The 22,500-nt window shown below is 36.1% G+C and overlaps 1 protein-coding gene across 1 annotated transcript in view; it reads right to left on the bottom strand.

Moving 5' to 3' along the window:
- The window catches only part of LOC125040572 (probable actin-related protein 2/3 complex subunit 2), an 18,108-nt gene extending 398 nt beyond the window's left edge, over positions 1 to 17,710 (bottom strand). The window contains exons 1-7 of the mRNA XM_047635186.1: positions 17,557 to 17,710; positions 11,483 to 11,576; positions 10,922 to 11,214; positions 9,912 to 10,039; positions 7,289 to 7,381; positions 6,742 to 6,949; positions 1 to 4,424 (exon numbers count right to left, since the gene is read on the bottom strand). The exon at positions 1 to 4,424 is cut by the window's left edge and continues 398 nt beyond it. Coding sequence (XP_047491142.1) covers positions 4,397 to 4,424; positions 6,742 to 6,949; positions 7,289 to 7,381; positions 9,912 to 10,039; positions 10,922 to 11,214; positions 11,483 to 11,576; positions 17,557 to 17,630 — 918 coding nt within the window. The 5' untranslated portion in view covers positions 17,631 to 17,710 and the 3' untranslated portion in view covers positions 1 to 4,396. The remainder of the gene's footprint in view (positions 4,425 to 6,741; positions 6,950 to 7,288; positions 7,382 to 9,911; positions 10,040 to 10,921; positions 11,215 to 11,482; positions 11,577 to 17,556) is intronic.
- Positions 17,711 to 22,500: the final 4,790 nt, after the last annotated feature.

Here is a 22,500-nt window from a genome sequence, read left to right as displayed (position 1 = left end):
TCTTACTATTTTAAGTGTAAATTTGAATTAGTCAACTAAATTTTCACTGTACAGTCAATACTTTTAATAGAATAAAATCTGAAAATGTTCATCACAATATGACACTTTTTTTTTTTCTTTTGCATTAACACAAGAGGGAACTAAAAGTAATAGTTCTAACTTTGGTAGTCTTTAAATGAGAAAAACTAAGTGGCTTACAATGAAGCTATGTATTTCATAAGAATAACAACATGAGAAAACAACAAAATCAATAAATATATAGTGAAGAACACAAAACACAAGTACCAAACTTCTGCTAACTGTTCAAAGATGTTCCTTATACATTAATTTCAGGCGTTTTTCACCGAGAGCTTTACACTCAACCATCTCATTTTTCCCACTTTAAGCAGCAAATATTGGACATAATGGAGACAGAGTTGAGCTTTGTTAAAGAGTTAAAAGTTTTACATCAGTTGTAATATAAATGTGCAAGATTAGTAAATTAAAAGATGCACTTTCAAAAAAAAAAAAAAAAGAGAAAAAAAAAAGTATATGATAAATTAAGGAACTTGCGAGACTTGGTCTGATAATCAATGCTGCCAAAGTGGAATTGCACATGACGAAATCCTGTGTAATAATCACTAAGATTTAGTTATTTGGCAGTGAAATGCAAATCAGGTTCAAAATATTGTTCAATCGCATTTAGCAGGTTGTGAAAGAGAGCTACAATATCTCAGGATAAATACTACAAAATGAAAAAGAAAAGAAAGAAAAACATTTCAATCAAATAACCATGCTAAGTTTGTAAGACCAGCTAGAACGGGTCTAGTTACAATAATTAACTCTCCCACAATGACCCTAAAGCTCTAAGGAATTCTGTAAAGGTCTGCAAATAATGGAATGGCCCTCTTTATAATGAAAGAATAAGGGTAAATAAAAGGGACAAATTAAATAAAATATACACCTATACAGAATACTTCAGAGTCTAGGCTCAAAAACATTTCTAACATGAATATCTATTAAAGAAGAGAAATTAAATGAAAAGAAATAATCACAAATCAACACTGAATAATGAAATTCTCCTTGATTCCTTTTTTATCTGTCAGGCAATTGCATTACAGAGGCGCTGGTCTATTCTTTCTCAAAGGGGGTAAGTGAAAACATAAGGAAAAAAATGAGAAAAACTAAATAAAAACTTTACACAAGGAAAGGAAAACCAAGGCTCTGTCATTGCACTGGACTAAGTTTAACTACAACAATAACAAAAAAACTATTATGACAAACATTCATCACAGGGTTTATTTTAATACTATTATCCCCTTTTTTCCTCAGGTAAAATAAAAAACAAAAACAAAATCAAAATATATATATATACTATAGGCAGGGAAAAGAGAGAAAAAATATAAATAAAAAAAAATATACATATAAACAATACCAATGCAATCTGTATCAACAAACTCTTTCAGTTCATGAAACCCATGAAGCAAGATAAACCTGCCAAGGACACCAACTGTCAAGGTGACACGAGTGGCGTAATTATGGGGTTATGGTGTGGTGATCCTGGAAAGACCCTTGTAGCAGCAAAACAACATTAATAACATCCTCTCAGGTGCAAAAAAGGAGGCAGAAGTGACAAGCAGGTGTAAACCCACCCCCCCAGAGAAGCATAAAAAATGTATGCACAATTACACAGCAAAGCAAAACTTGGATTGTGGTCACTGGTATCCCAAAGAACGGGTGTTTTGAAACGGATTGAGAGGACGAGTGAAAGATTTAATAGCAAAGACAGAACAGGTGGAGAAGGGAAGGGGCAGGAGGAAAACACCCACTTTCTTTAGACTCGGAAATCCAATCACGCCCAAATGCCTCACACGCACACTCACTATTTCTGTGGAAAGAGATCACCAAGCGCATCCAACCTGCATGGTACACAATCATACCCAAAATCAACTAACAACAACACAAGTCACTCGGAATATTAGGGTAACAGGGATGCCTTCCCTCATTACAGCGGAAAATCCCTTTCCGGTCAGTATAACTAAGACCATTTGCCGTCTGCTGTTTAATTTTCCCACCGAGGCTGATGCACTTACTTAAAGGCCTTACTAATTAAACGAGTTATCCCTTCACTGATATTTGATATTTTACGACTAAACTATTCCAAAAAGTGTAAAAAAGACAAGAAAATGAGACTATTGTCAGGCTAAAATGATGATGAAGACAACAATGGCACAAAATGTTAGGAATGTTATATGGGGGAAATCATTTGCACACGCACACTCTTCTCTCAAGAAGGGATAAATTACTCATTAACAAATAGGGAAATTCACCTTTACAACAAACATCCTCAATGAGAAAGTTATGCCAAACGCAACAGTAGTTCATACTAACTGAGGCACTTTGAGTACCTGTATCTCCTGTGCTTGAAAAAAAGCACTGTCACCCTTTAGAACAACTAATTTGCTTCAGTTGCCACTTATCACATCATCTTCCCACAATGGATGAAGAGGGTAAATGAACTCTTAATGAGGGAAGGCACCCTTATCCATATTAAGAAAAAAATAAAATAAACAAGAAAGGTCAGATGAATCTAGGGCAAAACCATAATAATTTCTTTCATCTTACTAAAATATTTACAAATGTTCACCATTCTATTTAACAGTTCCCTCAAAGACATAAATAAGCAAGGTAGGGGGATCTCAACAATCACTGTCATTGCTGATCATATATTTTTTTTCCTATTCATTTCATCATTTCCTTTTGTTTAACAGAATAGATAGGAAAGAGGAAGAGAACTAGGGCAAGGTTGGTAGGATCAGGGACATTCAACTAAATCTAGTATAATGCGTGGGAATGCAGGAAGAGAGACCAGTATTTGCATTACCAATGACGAAACAGAAGAAAAAAAAAAGACAACAACGGTAGAAAAAACGTAAGAAAGTGAGCAGTGACACTGGCAAAATAAGGAAAGGAAAAAAAACACAAACCAAATAAAAGGAAGACAAAGATAAAAGTAGTAACCATGAAAAGGGCAGCACACAACACTCTGGAAATGTTGTATGGCATATAAGCATCATCAACAGTATTAATACAGTAGGATTTATCAGTGTCTCAACAAATAACTTCAAAAGTATGAAATTACTTTAAGGTCACCCCACACACCTACCAACAATTGATTGTGTGAAATGCTCAGGATCTGCCATTATTTACCCTTGACCCAGGATTGGAGATAATAGTGTTTTTTTTTTCTAATTTTAAATATTTGTAAACACCGAGAAATCAAAGTGGAGATATCACCTTACTATATAAAATTATTTTTCTTCCAATTGTAATCAAAGAAGAAAATGGTTACTCTAGCCAAGGCATTGAGAATAAATACTGGAAAGTTTCTTCTGTTCCTGACTGACAGGCATAAAAGGCTGACAACACCAGTCAAAGAACACTTTTCTTCTTTGTTAATTTGATATTAATCCTGGCTCATCATCAGCCTGGACTGTACATGTAGAAAACAAAAAAAAAAAATAAAAACAAAAACAAAACCATGAGGTAACTCCTAGCTTTTGATGAACCAGGGGTCATGGGTTTAGTTGCATGAGCATCAACAAGCATTAACTAAACCTATTACAGCTTTGGTGGTTGGCAGTCGTGCCCTGACATCTTTCGCACGTCCTCAAATTCTAAAACTACGACCCCCATCCTGGCAATAGTCCCCATATTGGCTCCTAATATTGGAAGAAAGAAGATTATGGCCACAGGGAAGAGACGGACGACGACAGCAGCGGTTTGCCCAGGTTATATAGATTGCTATGTCCATAAACGATAAAAAAGCTGAGGCTAAAACTTTTATTTTTCATTTTTCTTCACAGCTTATTAATTGAAAAACCTGGCAAGTCAAATTTTATTCTTAACTAATCTCCAGCATAAAATTGTATCTAACAACACTGACATGAATCCTGCTGGATAATCAAGTTTTCTTCTTACATCTCATTTCTAACAATCAGTTCTTTAGTTAGCAAGACACAAAGTAGCCAAAGCTTTCTTCCGTTTAGAAACATGGTAGTATGCATGGCCATTGAATAGCAGCTAATGCATCTCTAATTTTCATATTTTTTGTGCAATAAAACCATAAAACAGGAGAGAGAGAGAGAAAAAAAAGGAGAAAAACACAAGTACAAGTATTGGCCGTACTCGAGTCCAGCACCTTCGTACAGAGGTCACTCGTTCAACAACAATGAGTTCTGCTTGATGAAATCAGTGGGGTCGAACCAACCTATGAGCAAGAGAGAGAGTTCTAGCACTAATGGAGCTAAACCACTGCTACACACCATGCCCTTTGACTCTCCCAGCAGCCAATCACAGCAAAGGTGGAGATATCAATCAAGTTGAGGCTTAACAGTATACCACACAATATCCACTATCAGTTGGCACGCATGAATGCCCGGCCCCTGTAATGGAAGAAGATGTGATTAGTATCACAGTTGTGGAAAGAAAATAGGTTTTATCATGATGAACATCAAACACAGGCTGTACCAATGAAATGTTTAGTACAAATGAGACAAATTTAGACAATAATGAAACAATTATACCCATTTCATTATTACAAAAATATCAGGCTACTGTGTGTCTATAGCAGTTGTCTCACTCTACCATCAAATGATTTGTTTTACACTAAATAACAGGCACCATCCCACTGAAAACAGCACACAATATCAAAAATAGAAGGAAATGTAAAGAAAAAAAGACATTTGCCCAGTGGTACTGGAGAAGGTGCAATCATGCCACAGACACAGGTAACACTTTATTATGATACGAGCAGTGAAGAATGATGTGGAAACATCATAGCTGAGGTTATGTAATTGTTCAAGAATGAACATATTTAAAAAGACCTCAGATTAAACCAATACCCCCGGGCATGGCATGTATGTACATGCCATGACCTCTGAGTTTATACATAGATGGCTACACTTGTAGTAAGTCACCAATGAGCCAATTACGATTACTGCCTGTCTCGCCTGTTTACCCTTTTCCTTGAGTTTACATTATCTTATATTGCTATTGCTGATATCTTTTAACATTATAGTAATTATAATGTCTATACTAAAAATAACAACATTAACCCCTTGGAGACAGGTGTAGAAAACTTAAAAAAAAAAAAACTCTACGCACGGGCGAACCACGGCAACGCGCTGACTTTGGGAGCGTGAGTTCGGTACATCAAGCCAAATCACTGCCCCGGAGCGCTTTGGCGCGCTGCCGCGGCGTACAGCCACACGCCACATTTCGAGCTGTTTGTTTTGACGCCTATAGGCGTGACCCGTCGGGAAGGGGTTAATATTCATAACAGTAGTAAAAAAAAATGTTTTTCCCTCCAATTCAGGGAAAGGTGAAATCAGGTATGGTCACAAGGTCTACTAATTGACTCCTGTGGCTAAGCACTAGCAGAGGCATCTATATGCAGACATATCTCTCTCTCTCCCTCCCCATCTCTCTCTCTCTCTCTCTCTCTCTCTCTCTCTCTCTCTCTCTCTCTCTCTCTCTCTCTCTCTCTCTCTCTCTCCCTCCCCATCTCTTTCTCTCTCTCTCTCTCCCTCCCCATCTCTTTCTCTCTCTCTCTCTCCCTCCCCATCTATCTCTCTCTCTCTCTCTCCCTCCCCATCTATCTCTCTCTCTCTCTCTCCCTCCCCATCTCTCTCTCTCTCTCTCTCTCTCTCTCTCTCTCTCTCTCTCTCTCTCTCCTCTCTCTCTCTCTCTCTCTCTCTCCCTCCCCATCTCTCTCTCTCTCTCTCCCTCCCCATCTCTCTCTCTCTCTCTCTCCCTCCCCATCTCTCTCTCTCTCTCTCTCCTCTCTCTCTCTCTCTCTCTCTCTCTCTCTCTCTCTCTCTCTCTCTCTCTCTCTCTCTCTCTCTCTCTCTCTCTCTCTCTCTCTCTCTCTCTCACAAAAAAAGGAAAAAGATGAACACAGCATTTTTCTGTGCTCATTTTTATATTTTTTTGTGAAATGTCTCTGCTCATAGATGGCTCTGCTAGTGCTTAGCCACAAAGGAGTCAATTAGTAGACCTTGTGACCTTACCTAATTTGAATTGGCGGGAAAAATGTATTTATTATTAGTGCTATGAATATCGATGGTATAATTTTTTATTATAAACATTATAATTACTATAATGTTATAAACATTAGTAACAGCAAAACAAGATAAAATATTTTCGTAGATCAAAGAAAAGGGTAAATGGGCGAGACAGGCAGTGCTTGGAATTGGCTCATTTGTGACTTAGTACAAATGTAGCTATCTATGTGTAAAAACAATTAAATAAGTAACTCACAGTGGGCATGGCACATACATACATGTCATGCCCGTCGGCATTGGGTTACATGTTGAAATTAGTCATAATGCTGGAACTAATCTGTTCAGAGCTCCAGCATTTCCCCAGTGGTGAACACTAACACATACCCATCCTCACTCAAGTTTATCCAAAAGTTTGATTTGTTGCCAATGAGGTTGAATAATGCAACTAAAATATTACTGCATTAGATTGCCTGAACACATACATGCATGTACAGACACACAATTCATTCTATAACTAATTATATCTTTTTTGGTGAGTGATCAAAGCTGACGCTGAAAAAACAGAAACACAGACTTTTCAACCATATAGAAAAATTTGTATCACTAGGTTTCCACATTCTCTTAAGCACCTCAAACTGCACTGACTCTTTGATGGTTGAATGGCAAAATATACAGTGAGAATTCTGTCTCCACTTACGTTGCAGTTTTCTTGTCCCCTGATGCTTTGCTCGGTTCAGGGCGCGCTCTGTTGAGAACTTTAAGGAAGTCGCTGGTCTTGGCGCGCATACGAGTGTGAATATATGCCTTGCTACACTTGATGTGGTAGTGAAGGTAGTCCCGGAATATGTGAATCAGGTTTATGGTGTTGTCTCTTGCAGCCTTACAGGTGTGCCGTGGGAATAATACTGTAAAGGAAATAGTTTCAGCATAAGTGATGTTAAATTTTGACTAACAGATGTCTAATCTTCCAAATTTAAGATGAAATTCCTTTGATCTCAACAGTGGATATCCACACCTGAATTAGGATTTTATCAGTTGTTTTTATTTTTTTTCTAGGGAGAGTCTACTCTAGTGGAAATGCTGGATTCATTATCCAATACACAATAAAAAAAATCACAATTTTGATATTGTGAGGCCCTCTCAAAACATTAAAAAGAGATCCCATGACCATGTCTCACAAAAATTACAGAATTATTTTCTCACATAGTCTACTATTAGTTATGTATAAGGGCTATATTACTTACCAAATGTGATATATCCAATATTTTCTCCTACTCTGGCCCCAGAGTCCTGAAGTTCTAGTGGGGGCTCCTTGTGAGAGAATAATACATGTGGTGCTGAAAAGTAAGACAAATGAAAGTTTACTGATGGCTGAACCACTGAATATCCATTATAGATTAATTTCACTTCCACTTACAAATATTCTCTTAATAGTATCAATGTTTATATCAATAACTTTAAAACTATAAGACATTTAGTTGTTACATAACTACAATTCATGTGAAATTCTTAAACCATAACCCCCTTGGATAAACAAGTGTGGAATGTACGATCTGTAACCCATGGCTATTTCCATGATCAGGATCCTGTTATTGCCTATTGTGACCTGCAGCCCTGGGTGTATTACAGAAAATCTAATATTATGAATGAGTTTTAGACTAATTAGGGATAGGATATGGAGTCTATGCAAGGAAAACATTCTATTACCATCTTCACATAGTGTATCAAATGACAAATACAGACCTTGGAAAATGGCTAAGAGGTAAAAAATGCTTATACAGAAAAAGATAAGACCGTAACAAATGAGTGTTTGTGGTCTACAAGCCACAAACTCCGCGAATGAGGCAACTAGATCCAATGGGATAATTCACATCCCACTAAATAATTCTGACAACCAGGATAATGAGATCTCAGTATCATTAAATCATAATTCATACATATATGAATTAATCGGCAGAATTACGTGTTGCATGTTTTACATCACATGTATAGTTTTTTTTTTCACATAATCACTGTGGGTATTTAGGTACTTACAAGATGGTGTGACAGGTTATTGGTTTCCCTATCACATACATCTACTGACAGCTCTTTTAGAAACCATGTGACTTCTTTCAGTTCTTGCTCAAGCACAGTTTTGTGAGTGAAAGTCACTATGGGCTGGGTATAAGCTGAGGATGAACCAAAACTTCTCACCCAAGACTGTCCAGTTGTTTCATTTGGCCCATCACAATTGCTATAGGGTTGCCAAATAAGCAACAGTGTTTAATCTGGCTCCTTGGCCCATGAACTCAATAAGGAGTGGACCTTTTCAGTCCCAATAAGACAAGCTGATGGTAAGTTTGAATTGTGGTAATTCATAAACTTGTCACTTGGTGCAATAAGTGTGTAAGTGTACAGGATAACCATGAGGAAATATACTTTATGATGCAGTAATATGAAATAAAAATCTAAACACCCTTTTCAAATTCTATTAACATAATCAGATCTAAGCAATAAAAACATAAATGAAGTAATGAATGTGTATTTATGAAAATCTTAGGGTAACATACAGAAAGATACAGGAAGAAGACATGATAAAAGCATTCATAAAATGTCTTTGGATGAGAATTTTCTGGCTAATTCACTAAAATCAGGTAAAAGTCCTTTTCCTTAACCCGTTCACCCCGGATTTATGTTCTGTCCCCTGTAGTTTTTGGTGAATTTTGTTACATACAGATGGCTCCACATATGCTCAGCCGGCAAGGAGTCTATTTACCGATCCTGATTTTCCCATTCCTTGAATTGGCAGGAAAATATGTTTTTCTTATTAATACTATTGCTATTGATAATTTTATTATTGTTATTGATGTTATGATTATTAATTTGTCATTAAACTATTTTAGACAATGAAATGATACAAAAGACCCTTTCTTAAAGTGAAAGAAAAGGGTAAACAGGTGAGATAGGTAATTTCTAGTAACTGGCTATTTGGTGATTAAGAACTTGTAGAACCACCAATGTGTAAATACAATAAATAAACATGTATTGCAGTGGGCATGGCATGTATTCTTGCCACATGGGGTGAATGGGTTAATTGAGAGAAAATGTTGAAATATGCCATATAGGTAAAATCAAACCATTATGTCTTTTATAAATGTTCTAATTTGTTTCTCCTCTTTCCCACCCTCCTCTGTCCTCTTCAGTTCACAGGTATGGAACAATGAAGGCCTGAGTCATCACTATCTCTCCTTATCTACTTTATCAGCTGGCAGGAGGATGCCTTCTTTATCTGATGTTGATAATAAAGAGGCTTTGTGCTCTCCATTTAATAAAACAATATCAGAGTCAAGACTAAAACACTAATACAATCTTATTCCATAGTGCTCATTATTTTTTTTGTTTTATTTGTTTTGTGTAATGTCTCTGCACATAGATGGCTCTGCTAGTGCTTAGCCACAAAGGAGTCAATTAGTAGACCTTGTGACCTTACTTGATTTCACCTTTCCTTGATAAACATTTTTTTTTTTACTAATGAATATCGATGATGTTATTTTTATTATAGACATTATAATTGCTATAATGTTATAAATATTAGTAACAGCAAAATAAGATAATGTAAAATATTTTCATAAATCAAGGAAAAGTGTAATTGGGCGAGACAAGTAGTACTCATAATTGGTTCATTGGTGCCTTAGTACAAGTGTAGCCATCTATGTTAAACAAGAATTTATAGAGTAAACTTACAGTGGGCATGGCATATAATCACATGCCATGCCTGGTGGCATGGGGTTAAAAGGTAGAATTGACCTCAACCAAAATGAACCTATTTCCTAAATACTTCGGCCATTAATAAGAAATATCTAAATACACCAAAAGAAATGGACTTACCTGTTTGACTCCCTCTCTTGCCTTCCTTGAATTCTTGCATAAACACTTTGCCAATAATTACATCATCAGGATCCTTAAAGATTGTACTGAATACCACCGTCACTCTGTCTGACTTGGCTTCTACATACCTGCAAAAAATGGATGAGCTTGTTCAATAAATAGGTGAAAACAATGTAAGAAACATATTTATTCTCTTTTACAAAAGCATTTGTTTATTGGTGTTATATCTTAGATAATGAAACTCAAACCTTTCTAAAAGCTAAAATGTTTAAAATAATATTCAAATTTGTTTTTCAATATATAGATAAATAGAAATAAAGCAAAAACTAATTGGCAACAATTTTTTTAGCAGCAGAACAATAACATTACAGTGCAGAATGTATACATATTTTGATCTGCAAGAAGCATACCTTTTTATTTTATGAGGTGAAGCCTATGTTGGGAATTCTGGATGATTACACACCAATAGTGATTATTATGAGCCCTTACTGAATAAGTTAAATATACATTACACGCATGTGATAGAACGTGATAGTTGACATAATGGAGGAAAAAATTAAAATGTTAAGGTATGCATTGTAAAAGCTTGTGGAACACCTCCCACTGACAATCAAAGATTTGAGAGTGGAAAGTGAAGGAGAGAAAGGAAAGATGGGCAAGGAAGGAAGAGAAAGTGGAAGGGGGGGGGGGGGGAAGAGAGAGAAAGAGAGAGAGAGAGAGAGAGAGAGAGAGAGAGAGAGAGAGAGAGAGAGAGAGAGAGAGAGAGAGAGAGAGAGAGAGAGAGAGAGAGGAGAGAGAGAGAGAGAGAGAGGGAAAGGGGGAAGGGGGAGAAGGAGAAAGAGAAAGGGGGAAGGAGAAAGAAAAAGAGGGAGGGAGAAAGAAAGAGAGGGTAGAAGAAAGACTGAGAGGGAGGGAGAAAGAGAGGAATAAAGACACACACACCCACATACTAATATATAAACAAACACCACAGTGAGATAAAAGCTCAAAAGTCATACAATTATACTTACATAGTTTCCTCATCTCTGTAATGTATAACAGCCCTCCTCTGGCCATCTTCAACACCCTGCTCCTGGAACTCAAAATACTTCTGGAAGACTGACGCAAAGCAGTTCCTCTTGAGGAGACCAATCTTCTTGACCAGCACTTGCCAGTCTTCGGGCAACTTCTCCAGGTCCAAGAGCAAGGAGACGTTGAAGCCTGACTCAGGCTCCGACATGAGCAGGGTGCCGTACTCCTGCTGTACGAGTTCGTCCGCCCCATGTTCCTGGAGCTCCTTGTAGAACTTTAAAGAGATGCTTATCTGTTTGGGAGAAGGAAGCGAAAACCGAATAAGCTGAAACTTGAATACAGAGAAACAAAAAAAATATATACAGCATTCTGGCTTTCTAAAACAGACATTAGTTGGGACAAAAAATAGATATAACAAAACAAATTATTCCAATAACACAAAGCTGATTTTCTTAATAAATGGATGAGGGGGGGGGGGGGGCGCACACAGAAAGGATTTCCATAACTTGAAATTGCCCGTCCAGTACTAAAGCTGGAAGCTCAAAAGTGTCACTACTTACCCGTATTTTTGTCCTATCACCATTGATGTTTGATAGATGATATAACACACTATCGAAGTCTGCTATAGTTACGTCAATGGACTCTGGTTTGTTGCTGTAAAGAAGAAGAAAATGAAATCAGGGTTACTGCAGTTATATATATTCAAAATTTATTACTGCAGCGAGTGGATTGGTTAGATTATATTTATTTATGAAGTGACTCTTTCCATATTTACTGTACATTTTTCTCATTTCCACTTCTAATATAAATATCAATCAGTAAAGATATTTCTTATGCATTCCAGGCCTATATAATAAAATGCTAAACTTGTACCAAATGTCAAATCTAATTTACAAATTAGTTCCAACAGAAATGGCTGTTTTTAAAGTTCTATTCACTCTTCTTTTTATGTTTAATAAGAATGCACACAAAAGAACAAAAATAATGAAAAGAGAGAATGGGAGAGTGAAAGAAAGAAACAATGAAAGAGAAAAACAAGGTGAAAGCAACAACAGAAAAGAATGTTTAGTGTTTCCAAATAATAATGATGATAACACTACTAGTACAAAATTCTAGGAAGTTACACTGCAATCCTTTGTTAGCTTAGAGTAAGGAATATTGCAGAAAGTGTTTTTTAGGCCAATTGGGAAATTATAGGGTTATACTTTTATAGAACAATGGTGGAATTAGACACAAGAGACTAGATAATGCTAGTGAAAGGCTGTAATGAATACAAGGAAATAACATCTGTAATGACTATTGTTATCCATTTCCCAACTCAGCTTACTATAAAAACTCCTGTAATCATGGAGTATTTACATTCATTTTTCAATAAAGAACTAGATTTCCTAGACTCCCTAAACCTTAATGTTAAAATAGCAAGGTCATTTCAGAATGGTAACTCTAATAAAATGGGTTTTCTTGTAATCACTAAAGGCTGTAAAGACTACACTTGTTATAACAGAATTTATTAAGAATGGAGAATAGAAAAATAATAAATCCTAAAAAATAATTAAGATGGACATTAAACCATAAATCTTTACCATTTTAAGCAAGTCATTAATAACATTCAATAACAATATTCTCTTGTATAGACATTACAGCTATCTCTGGAGGCAAGTCAAAAAGTCTAAAAGCCGAACTGTAAGGTTTAGCAGAAAAAAGAAGGATTAAGCAATACTCTGCATAAAAGACCTTAAATTCAATATACATAATGAAAAACTAAACTAAAATATCTTATCTTTTCAGAATACAATTAGCAATCTATATAGCACAATGGATACCTCTTCCTGGTGGTAGCAGTTAGTGAGTTAACTATTTAGATTTGATAATGAAACCCTTTCTGCCATCTTAATATCCTTTTTCTGAAGATTAGGCATATTAGAAAGTAGGTTTTCAATAATGAACTCATGATATATATACATCAAATGAAACAATAATTTGAGTGACATACTTTCTGTGCATACATAAATCAACAAATTCAACATAAATATCTTCTACGGAATAAATTCTAAAAAGAGACCTTGTAGATCTTAAGACTATTAATGAGGTCTTGAAAGTGATGTACTTCTCACAAGCATATCACAATTTTCTCCTAGTTTGTAGTTACATCAAACCATATTCAAGATGACAGGATTTCTACTGATAATACTGTAGAATGTGCTCCCACCTAAGTTGCTGATTGATCCAATACCGGCTGCTCTAATCTTACCAAGCATTCCCTTGCTTTGTGGGAGCAGATACAACTAAAGGCAACTCCCAAGAGTGTATACATCTGCAGCACAAATTCATTGTTCTCAAGAGACAGATGAATATGAAAAAAGGGTTTTATTTTCAAAAAGTCTAGATACTTTTCTAACAAAAAGGAAGTCCCTTGAAGTATCAAAATCTGCAGAAACTCTTCAGATACACTATAACAAGAAAATTAAACAGGCTAAGACTGGATACCTCTACTAACCTTATCTATCACCATAATACTACAGTATTAGCAGCTACATAGTCTCCTAAGAGAGGTTAATTAATATTTGGCCATCCTTTTAGCCACTTGATGGGATGGGGAAAACAAGCAAACAAATTTTAAAATGCGATTATGATATCTTATCAGTGAGACTGGAGTCACTACATAGTGATGACCTTTGCTCTTCATAATTCACAATCTCAATTCTATCTATCTATATTTCAATAAATAAATTTATGTATCACCTCTCTCTGTCTGTTTCTCTCTCTCCCTTTATACATTCATATAACTACTTTTACCTAATATGAAGGTAATATATTGAAACCTAACTAATGAAAATTATAGAAATACTTCTGATGCTCTCAATTAGCCTTCAAGTAACCCACAATCATAAATGAATACAACATAAAAACAATTTAAATATAAAACATATAAAGCAAAATGCCTAATTTGTCACAATCTTCAGGTCCCAGTTTTTGGCCTGAAATAGTTAGCTAGCTATGAATACATATAACATATATCAAATAGATGTAAAGGTATATCCAGCAACATGATTATCTAACTTTGGAATTTATAATGTAGTGAAGAATCTCACTTTCAAAGTCATAGAATTACACCTCAACTTGTTATACATTAAATCAAGTGTGAAGATGTTTTAATCTTACTTGTGAAGAATAATTGGTCAAAGTTCATTAATAAACAGAAAATCTTTATAAATAACTAAAAGGGTATTAAATGAGTATGAAGATAAAATGCAAAACCTGTAGTTAGAAACAAAGGAAATTGAATAAAGTTATTTATCGTGTCTAACTTGTATTCTAGAATGCCACAGAGGACAAATTATAATTATCAAGAGCCATGGTCTGTGCTTTATGCCAATTGCACATATGCTGTAGTCCGAAACTCAATGCTGCAACCTAACCACATTAACAATACCTTGTAATAATAGTGATTAGGAAACAATAATTAATAGAAATAAAATCCATTGCCTAAGTATATACAAAGTATCCTGGTTACTGAAAAACCTTATTACTCCATCTAGGATTTTTTTCACGTAGATTTGGACACCTTTACAATAAGAAATTACTAGCAAAAATAAAACAAGCTATATAACACTGCCAAGCCTTTAAGTTGTATACATATCAATGACATATCTGGTTTTACAATAAAAAAGTGGAGCTTAGTTGTCAAATATATGCTTTTTTTTAACTTCATTTAGATCAGAAATAAAATTATTAAATTCAAGTACTTGGTTACAGTAAACAGATCTTGTGCAAAAAATATAACACAACAGGAGGTACACTAATTTGACACAAATTTGACAATAGCAGTTATTATTTTGAGTGAAAGCAGCTTACCAGGCTCAGGCACCATCATTAGCCCATACTATTTACTCTGAATATAACTATGATAATTTTTCACTGGTTCAGAAAATCCACTCCACCAGGCTTTCATTTTTTAGTTGCAGTAAGTCTTGCTAATTGATCCACTGACTTTCAAATGGAACCCTTTTCTCATAATTGTATTTGGTTGTATTCTATCTAAATTATTTGTCAAACTTCTTGTGATCTTTGACGACAGCTTTAAAACTTAACCCACTGATGTAGGGAGGGCCTCTATAGCAAGCACGCATGCATGCACGCACACACTCTGTCACTGTGTTTTTAGCTTTTGATTTTGTTTAAACAGATGGTATTATGGGTAATAACTAAGCCTATCTAACGTCACCTCTTTACATTATTCCTTGATTTATTGGAAAGGGAAGTTTTTATTTTTATTACTAGTAGTAATAATCTTAAAGTTATAACTATGTCAATAATACGGTAACTGTTTTTAAAAGTGACTGCACCCCTCTGACATTGAGTACCTATTACTCCAGTCAACAACCTTTGGGACACTCCTAGGATTCTGCAAACATTGCAGTATGAACCAAAAATATTCCTAACCCTGGGCCCCACACACCCACCCAATCACCTTGAATTTAAGTCTCCACATGGCATTTTATGCAACCCATTTTTGAAAATTTTAACCTTATTCTCTGCCTATGCAAATTACTTCATACATCAGCGTACAGTTTTTCTTTTTCTTTTTGACAATATCCTGAGATTTACCCTGTCTTAGTGCAGTCTTATGTAAATACATACCAATAATAACATTAATAATATAACTTGTTCCAAAAATTCAAGGTGAGTTTCTGAAAGCCTAGTAATTGATTATTTGATGACACATTGCTTATGAAGCTATCAAAATGCAATTCAAATTTATCTTAAAATTACAGTGGACAGTGCATGTACCTTCATGAATTTACTTCACCTTCTAGTAAAACAGTGCCGAGAAATGGCCAAGACTTTCTAAATATATTGGGATTCTAGCCAAAATCCCTCCACCATGTTGTCTGACAAGATAGAGCTTGGGCTTGTATTTATTCAACAATAAATTGTCAGGGAGGTTGATAAACTCTTATCTTGGCAAAAATATATGTGATAAACATTTACTGGCCTTTGCTAGCACTGATAGGTAAATCTTACAAATTAACCGTGGTTTCAAAATAGGACTTTTACTAAGCATATTGGTTGTGGTCTCCCGAAATCAACTTGAAACTTACTGTGATCACTAACAGAAAGCCTACAACTTTAATTCTAACCTGACAGTGGTGTCAAGCAAATACTGTAGCCTTAACAACTACGGCCTCCAGCTTTGCCTGGTTCCTATTTTGAATAAATAAATAATTTGGAAGGTCTACAAGTCCTAACTTGACAGAAAATAATTTTAGCCTTTGCCTCACCACTAAAAGCCTTGGCGGCAGGACATATACCGATGGCATTAGTAAGAACTGTAGCCCATTTGACACATTAAATTCATATCTATATATCTATATCTATATCTTTATCTATATATATAAAGACCTTCTTTACCCACGACGTACCAAAACACTGGTTAATCTAAAATCATCTGCCACTAAGTAAGACATCTGACATCTCTCATATTTTGAGATAATAAGTACCCGATTCTCACTAGATATTAATTTTCTATAATAAAAATGTGAGCATATCTTATTCAAATCTCTACATAAAAATGGTAATATGGAGTGTTAGTATAGATTTTGCGTATAGATTCATGTCCACTGTTAATAGGTCACTACAAATCTACTATATAATCTATCATTTAAAACTCTCAACAAAATGGATTCTGAGTAATGTAAAATGCATGTAAATATGATTAGTACTTCTTAGAAGTTTAAAAATTAATTATCATTAAGCAATTTTCTTAAATAAGTACAAATTTCCTTATTCTTCATTTCTCAGAAGACTTGTCAAGCAATCAACACACTGCACTTCACTGAACCTTTTGCCCCAGTTCAGCTGACATTAGCAATACCTCATTTCTACACAAAAAGCAGAGCAGCTGTCTCCATCTTGTGTTTGTGACTTATCATTTCATACCTTTGGTCTTTTACAAAGGAAAAATCGGCTAATAAATCCATACATTTCAAATTAATCCAGAATTACTCACTTTCTCTGGCCGTTTCTCCCTCTGACTCAGCCTCCCCTTCCTTTCCTCAACTCAAATGTCAAGTGCTCCTTGCTCGGAGACGAGAAACCGCATCTCGTTTCCCGATCAAATGCGACCTAAAAGCCACCCAAAGACACACTCGCCGACGGAGTGACATTTTCTTTCAAGATAAGATAGAAGTTGTTACTATCGAGGTTCTCGAAGTCCCAGCTCATCACCCTCCTAGTGCTATGACTCACACAAGGTTACTCGGCCGCTTTTTCGCCTTCTCCCTCTTCAGCCTGGGTGGAAGGAGGCTTAAAAACGACTGCTTTCGATAAAGTTGGGCCTGGAACACTCGAAATAAGACACTGCTATCACCTCGACCTCGACCTCGAAGGCAGACGATGGCTCCTCAACCTCGCCTCGCAAATGGGTTTTTCCCGTGCTTCTGTATGCGAATTCCCCTCTCATTTTTTCACCGTGGGAGAGAAAGGGCTGTACCCACCAAAAAATAAATCGTCTGCTCAACAAAACGCCTCCTGTAAGAGCTTAAAACTCGACCTCGAAGGCAGACGATGGATGGTTCCTCTCCCTCGCCCTCGTACCGGTCTCTCGTATCACACCCCCATTTCCTTCACTTACCCATTTAAGGAATTCTTAATCTTCACCGTCAGCGTTTCCTCAAGGATTCTGTTATTAATCTCCAAGAGAATCATGGTGGTAGCGGCATGAGGGGCGACTCAGCGAGGAAAAATACTTGAGGAGAGGGCGGAGGGCGTCTCTCCAACACACTTGATAACGCCAGACTAACGATATCAACTTCCGTTCCATTTTTACTTATTTTCACCAATTCTAAGTCTCGTCTGGCCTGTTTTCTCCATTCCTATCAATTCTTATTTTATTTTCGATTTTTCTACATCGGTTTTCTTGCGCTAAAGGGAGAAATATGGGATTAATTTATTCATATGGGAATATTGCATGTAACTCGTTCCAATAATATTTCGAATGTAAACATTTATCTTGCAAGTTCATATATTCTCTTTTTATTTTCCCTTTTGTATCTTTTCAGCCACCTAAACATTTAATATATGGTTTTATTGGTAATTTAGGGGTAAAGTAGAAACCTGTTGATAAACTGATAAGCATATTGCAATGTAGATTTTTTACAAAAAATTTCACCGAAAATTGGGAAAATATTTACCAGCTGAATTGAGACAAATATTCAAAATATTGAAACAATACCTAGATGAGAATATTAAAGAGTCATTAGATATAAAATATCGACAAAAATGATCCAATATAGGGAAATTATACGAAAATGGAATAAGACAATCAGCTGAGACATTTTAACAATACGGAAAATATTTACCACTGAAATAGTATCAAAAATCTAAAATATCAAAATTGTGGCTAACTCTTACTATCAGAAATTCATTAAAAATAGAGAAGAGTTAGAAAATGTCCAAAATAAGGAGAAAAATGGAGAAGAAAAAACAGTCTCCATCAGTGACCTCGAGAAGCAAGAGAGAGAATCAGCTGAGACGATTTTACAATTTTAAATATCAATTTAACATTCCCAATGGCTCAACGGACACTCTGTTGCGTTAAATTACTTCGGTTCTAACATTTGGTGTCGTGTTGCATCGCCTGAGAGGATAAAAATGGCTGCAAGAGAGAAGAAAGTGGACGAAACGAGCTATGAGGTGAGCGGATCTGTCAAAGTTCTTGGAGGTTTGACCTTGTTTGTTTTGTGTTCCTTGTTTTGGCGCTTGACCTTACTTTGCTCATTCATCTATATGCATTCAAAAGTTTTCTATGTTGGCTTAGTATTGTTTCGAAAGGGATTTAACTTCATTTCTATGATTTGAATGGTTTGTTTACATGTCACCTATTTGTTTACATTATACCATGCACGTACCTATACACAGGTAGAGCGGTTAGTGTTATTGAGAGCGACGCACAAAGATAGAGTGAAATGGACAATGCGACCTTATAGAGCATGAGAAATAGTGTCATAATCTACACAGTTACAGCTGCTGCAGCCTCATATTTTCTGAAAAATGACGGAAATATCTGCTGCATATCACTGTTCAGAAATCAAGTCCACAATACCCTCACACAGCCAGAGCTCTTAATGGTGCATTTTCTGTAAGCTGGCACAAAGTGCTTAAAGAGAGAGGGGTACAGGGGGCTTCCCTGCTTGTTTAGGGGATAAATAGAAGGTAGGAAAGGATTTTTGGGTTCACAGGATACCCAGCCTTTGGGACTTTGTCTCTGGAAGGTGCATTGCCCTCAATAGCCAATGCTGGTAGAGCCACTCCATCTTGATGAAAATCATCTTTGACAACTTTTGAACTAAGTTTACCTGTATTCATGCCATATTTTATGGCATGAATTGATTATTTTACAGTTGTTATTACTGAATCACTCCGAAAAAACAAATCTACTCAAACAATACCTATCATAAAATATCGTACATATTGTTGGGTCAAAAAAAGGGGCATAGCTAGTGAAGTCATTATCCCCTAGGGAGTTTGCCGTGAGGTATCAGATATAACTAGATACACAGTTATTTGTATAATTTACTCAGTATTATTATAATTACCAGAAGGAAGACCAAAATTTTCCTTTTATTTAAGATATGATAGTTAAGAGTTTCCTACAATCAGTAGCCATCAGAATACTCTTGGGAAAAAGTAACTTTCATTTTTGGGTTTAATAGGCTAAATGGAAGTAAAGCTATCTGCTTATATGTACCTTAATACCATGCACTTTTTTTCTGTCTTTCAATTTTTCCTTCTTCTCTCTCTTTTGTCTTCCTCTTCTCTGAGATTCAGACTTGTATGTTTTTTTCTATTTCCCATAACTTATTTTCCATTTATTCTACTGTCTCCCCACTCTTCCTACTCCTCTTCCTTATCGCCCTCCTGTCCAACCTCATTCTTTTTCTTGTTCTTTTACATCTACTCCTCTACTTCTACTTTCCCTTCCACTTCAGTATCAGATCTGAAAGACTATCTTTTTGTTTTTATGAAAGGGTTAATAAATGCATCTTTGTAGTCATACAATTGATATGGCATGAAACGTTCCTGTTATTGTTATTTGGTAATGGATATAAGTTATCTTCATTGAGAAGTTCAAAAACTGGGAATGTAGGTGTATTGATGAACTACATGTGTTGAAATTTTAGGTAATTATGTATATTGTATAGTTATTTGAGAATGGGGCTTTTTCTTGTAATTGTTGACATTATTATCTCCAGATTCACTTGATTCACTTGTTGTGGTGGTGTGTCACATTGGTAAAAAGTAACAATATTCCAGCATGTATATTATGACAAGTTAGAACTTGGATTGGTTCCTTATTTCATAATAAATTGGTAGGGAGGTCTGCAACCTCTATCTTATCAGACTGTATGTAATGGAGGTTGTTGACAGAGCCTCAGTAGCTTTGGAGGACTCGTAAGTTTACTGAATGATTGGCTTGCTCTTTTTGAGTGCATGTATTTGAAGTTGTCAATGCTTCTATGGAGATTTTGATCAACCCCCTCTTGACACTTGCATCAGACGGGTACTGTGATCAGCTTTACACTAGTCTGGGAAAGGTAAAAAGGATATACAGGTGTTTTTAAATCAGATTTGTATAAATCTATAAGAATGTTATCAATAACATCTAATTTTCCCTAAAACTCCTTAATGGTCAATTCAAGGCAACAGTTTTACCAGTTGTACATCAGTTACAATCCCTATCTGCAAGAGATGACATAAGAAGGTGTGGTATAACCTTGAACCACTGATTCTGTAGGTTGGCATTTCTCCCAGTGTGCTAGGAATAGTTGAGGTCCTAATAACTTGTGATACCAAAGAACCTAAAACACCTGAGCTCTAGGTCAGTGCTCTGACACCATACCCAAAGCCATTGAACACACAAAAAGTAATTGATAGTAATTACCTCAGTGTCTATGATTAGGCCAGTATGTGATAACAATTATTTAATAATTTATGAAGGAAATCATGCTAATTTTTCCAATGCCAGTTCTTAGTCCTCCTTGCAAATTGTGTATCTGTTCAGCTGCTATTGTAATTGTGGAAGTGATTTAACTGGAGGTGGATAATTGATTTGTTTCTTTTCTATGGAGGTTTGCTTTCATGTGTCACTGAAAATATTGCTGAGGACTGTAAATAACATTAGTGCCTACCTGAATTTTGGTTTTGTTAGAATGCTTGAGTTGCAGCAGGTGTATTAGTTTCCCTTCATGATTTTAGGATATCTACCACAGGTCACAAGTTTGGATAAAATAAGGCCTTATAAGGAAAATATTCCCTTTTGAAAACATTGCAAGTGTCTTGGAAACATCTTGCAATGTGCTTTTTATTATGTTACAGGCTTCTTTTGAAGCTTGAGAACTTTCAGTATTTTATCTATTGCTATGTTTACCAGACTTGAAGTTTTCTGTTATAGAGATTTTACATCTAGAGAGGGTCTAAGGATATACAGGGAATTAAGAGTGGGTATGGATAGACAAGGTTGTTTAATAAGATGTTAAACACTTGCCATTAGTGAGAACTTCTGTTGCACATTTTGCAATATTAATATCCTTCTTTCATGGATTAAATGGTATCCTACAAAGATGTTAGGTATCACTGGAGGAAATCCACAAGAGTTAGAACTCACTTTTCTGTTTAGATAATTAGAACTAGAGATTAATGCTGAATACAACACAGTACATGCAAGTATAGAGTGGAGTTAGATATCCTTGGAATTTTGCCTTGACCTCAAAAGAAACCCAAATTTTATGGTAGTATCTAAATGTAACAAATGCCTTTATATAAATTGTTTTCTTTAAATACCCAACTAGTACCTGTTTGCTGATGTATTTTGTATTGATCTCATCTTCAAGTATGTTTTTAAGGTATATGATGTTTCTGAAATGGGAAAGTTAGAAATAGACAGTTTCAAAGGTACAGCATGTATGTGCAAGTTATAACACTGTGAAACTGCATGTACAGTTTACAGAAGTAGAATGTCTGATGTCAGATGAATGATATGAATTATATCTATTCTTCAAGTATTTAGAATGGAAGTTTTCATATTGTATCCAACCCATAAATACTTGTCAAGAAAACAGTGATAAACAGATTATGATTTAATATTCATAATGATAATGATAATGACAGTGATCATGACTATGACTGATGATGATTCTCCTACCCACCACCCACCACCATCAACTGCCCAATACCACCATTACCTGCCCAATACCACCACCACCTGCCCACCACCTACCCACTACCACCCACCCACCACCTGCCCACCCACCACCTGCCCACTCACCACCTGCCCACTCACCACCTGCCCACTACCATCACAACCTGCCCACCACCACAACCTACCACCCACCCACCACCTGTCCACTATCACCACAACCTGCCCATCACCACCACCTACCCCCCACCCACCTCCTGCCCACTACCACCACAACCTGCCCACCACCACCACCTACCACCCACCCACCACCTGTCCATTTCCACTACCAACTGCCCACCACCACCTGCCCACTACCACCTGCCCACTACCACCTGCCCA

This window comes from Penaeus chinensis, chromosome 29, assembly GCF_019202785.1.
Source record: "Penaeus chinensis breed Huanghai No. 1 chromosome 29, ASM1920278v2, whole genome shotgun sequence".
Classification (NCBI taxonomy): Eukaryota; Metazoa; Arthropoda; class Malacostraca; order Decapoda; family Penaeidae; genus Penaeus; species Penaeus chinensis.
Note: the sequence above shows the minus strand (reverse complement) of the source record. Positions and strands in the feature narration are given on the sequence as shown.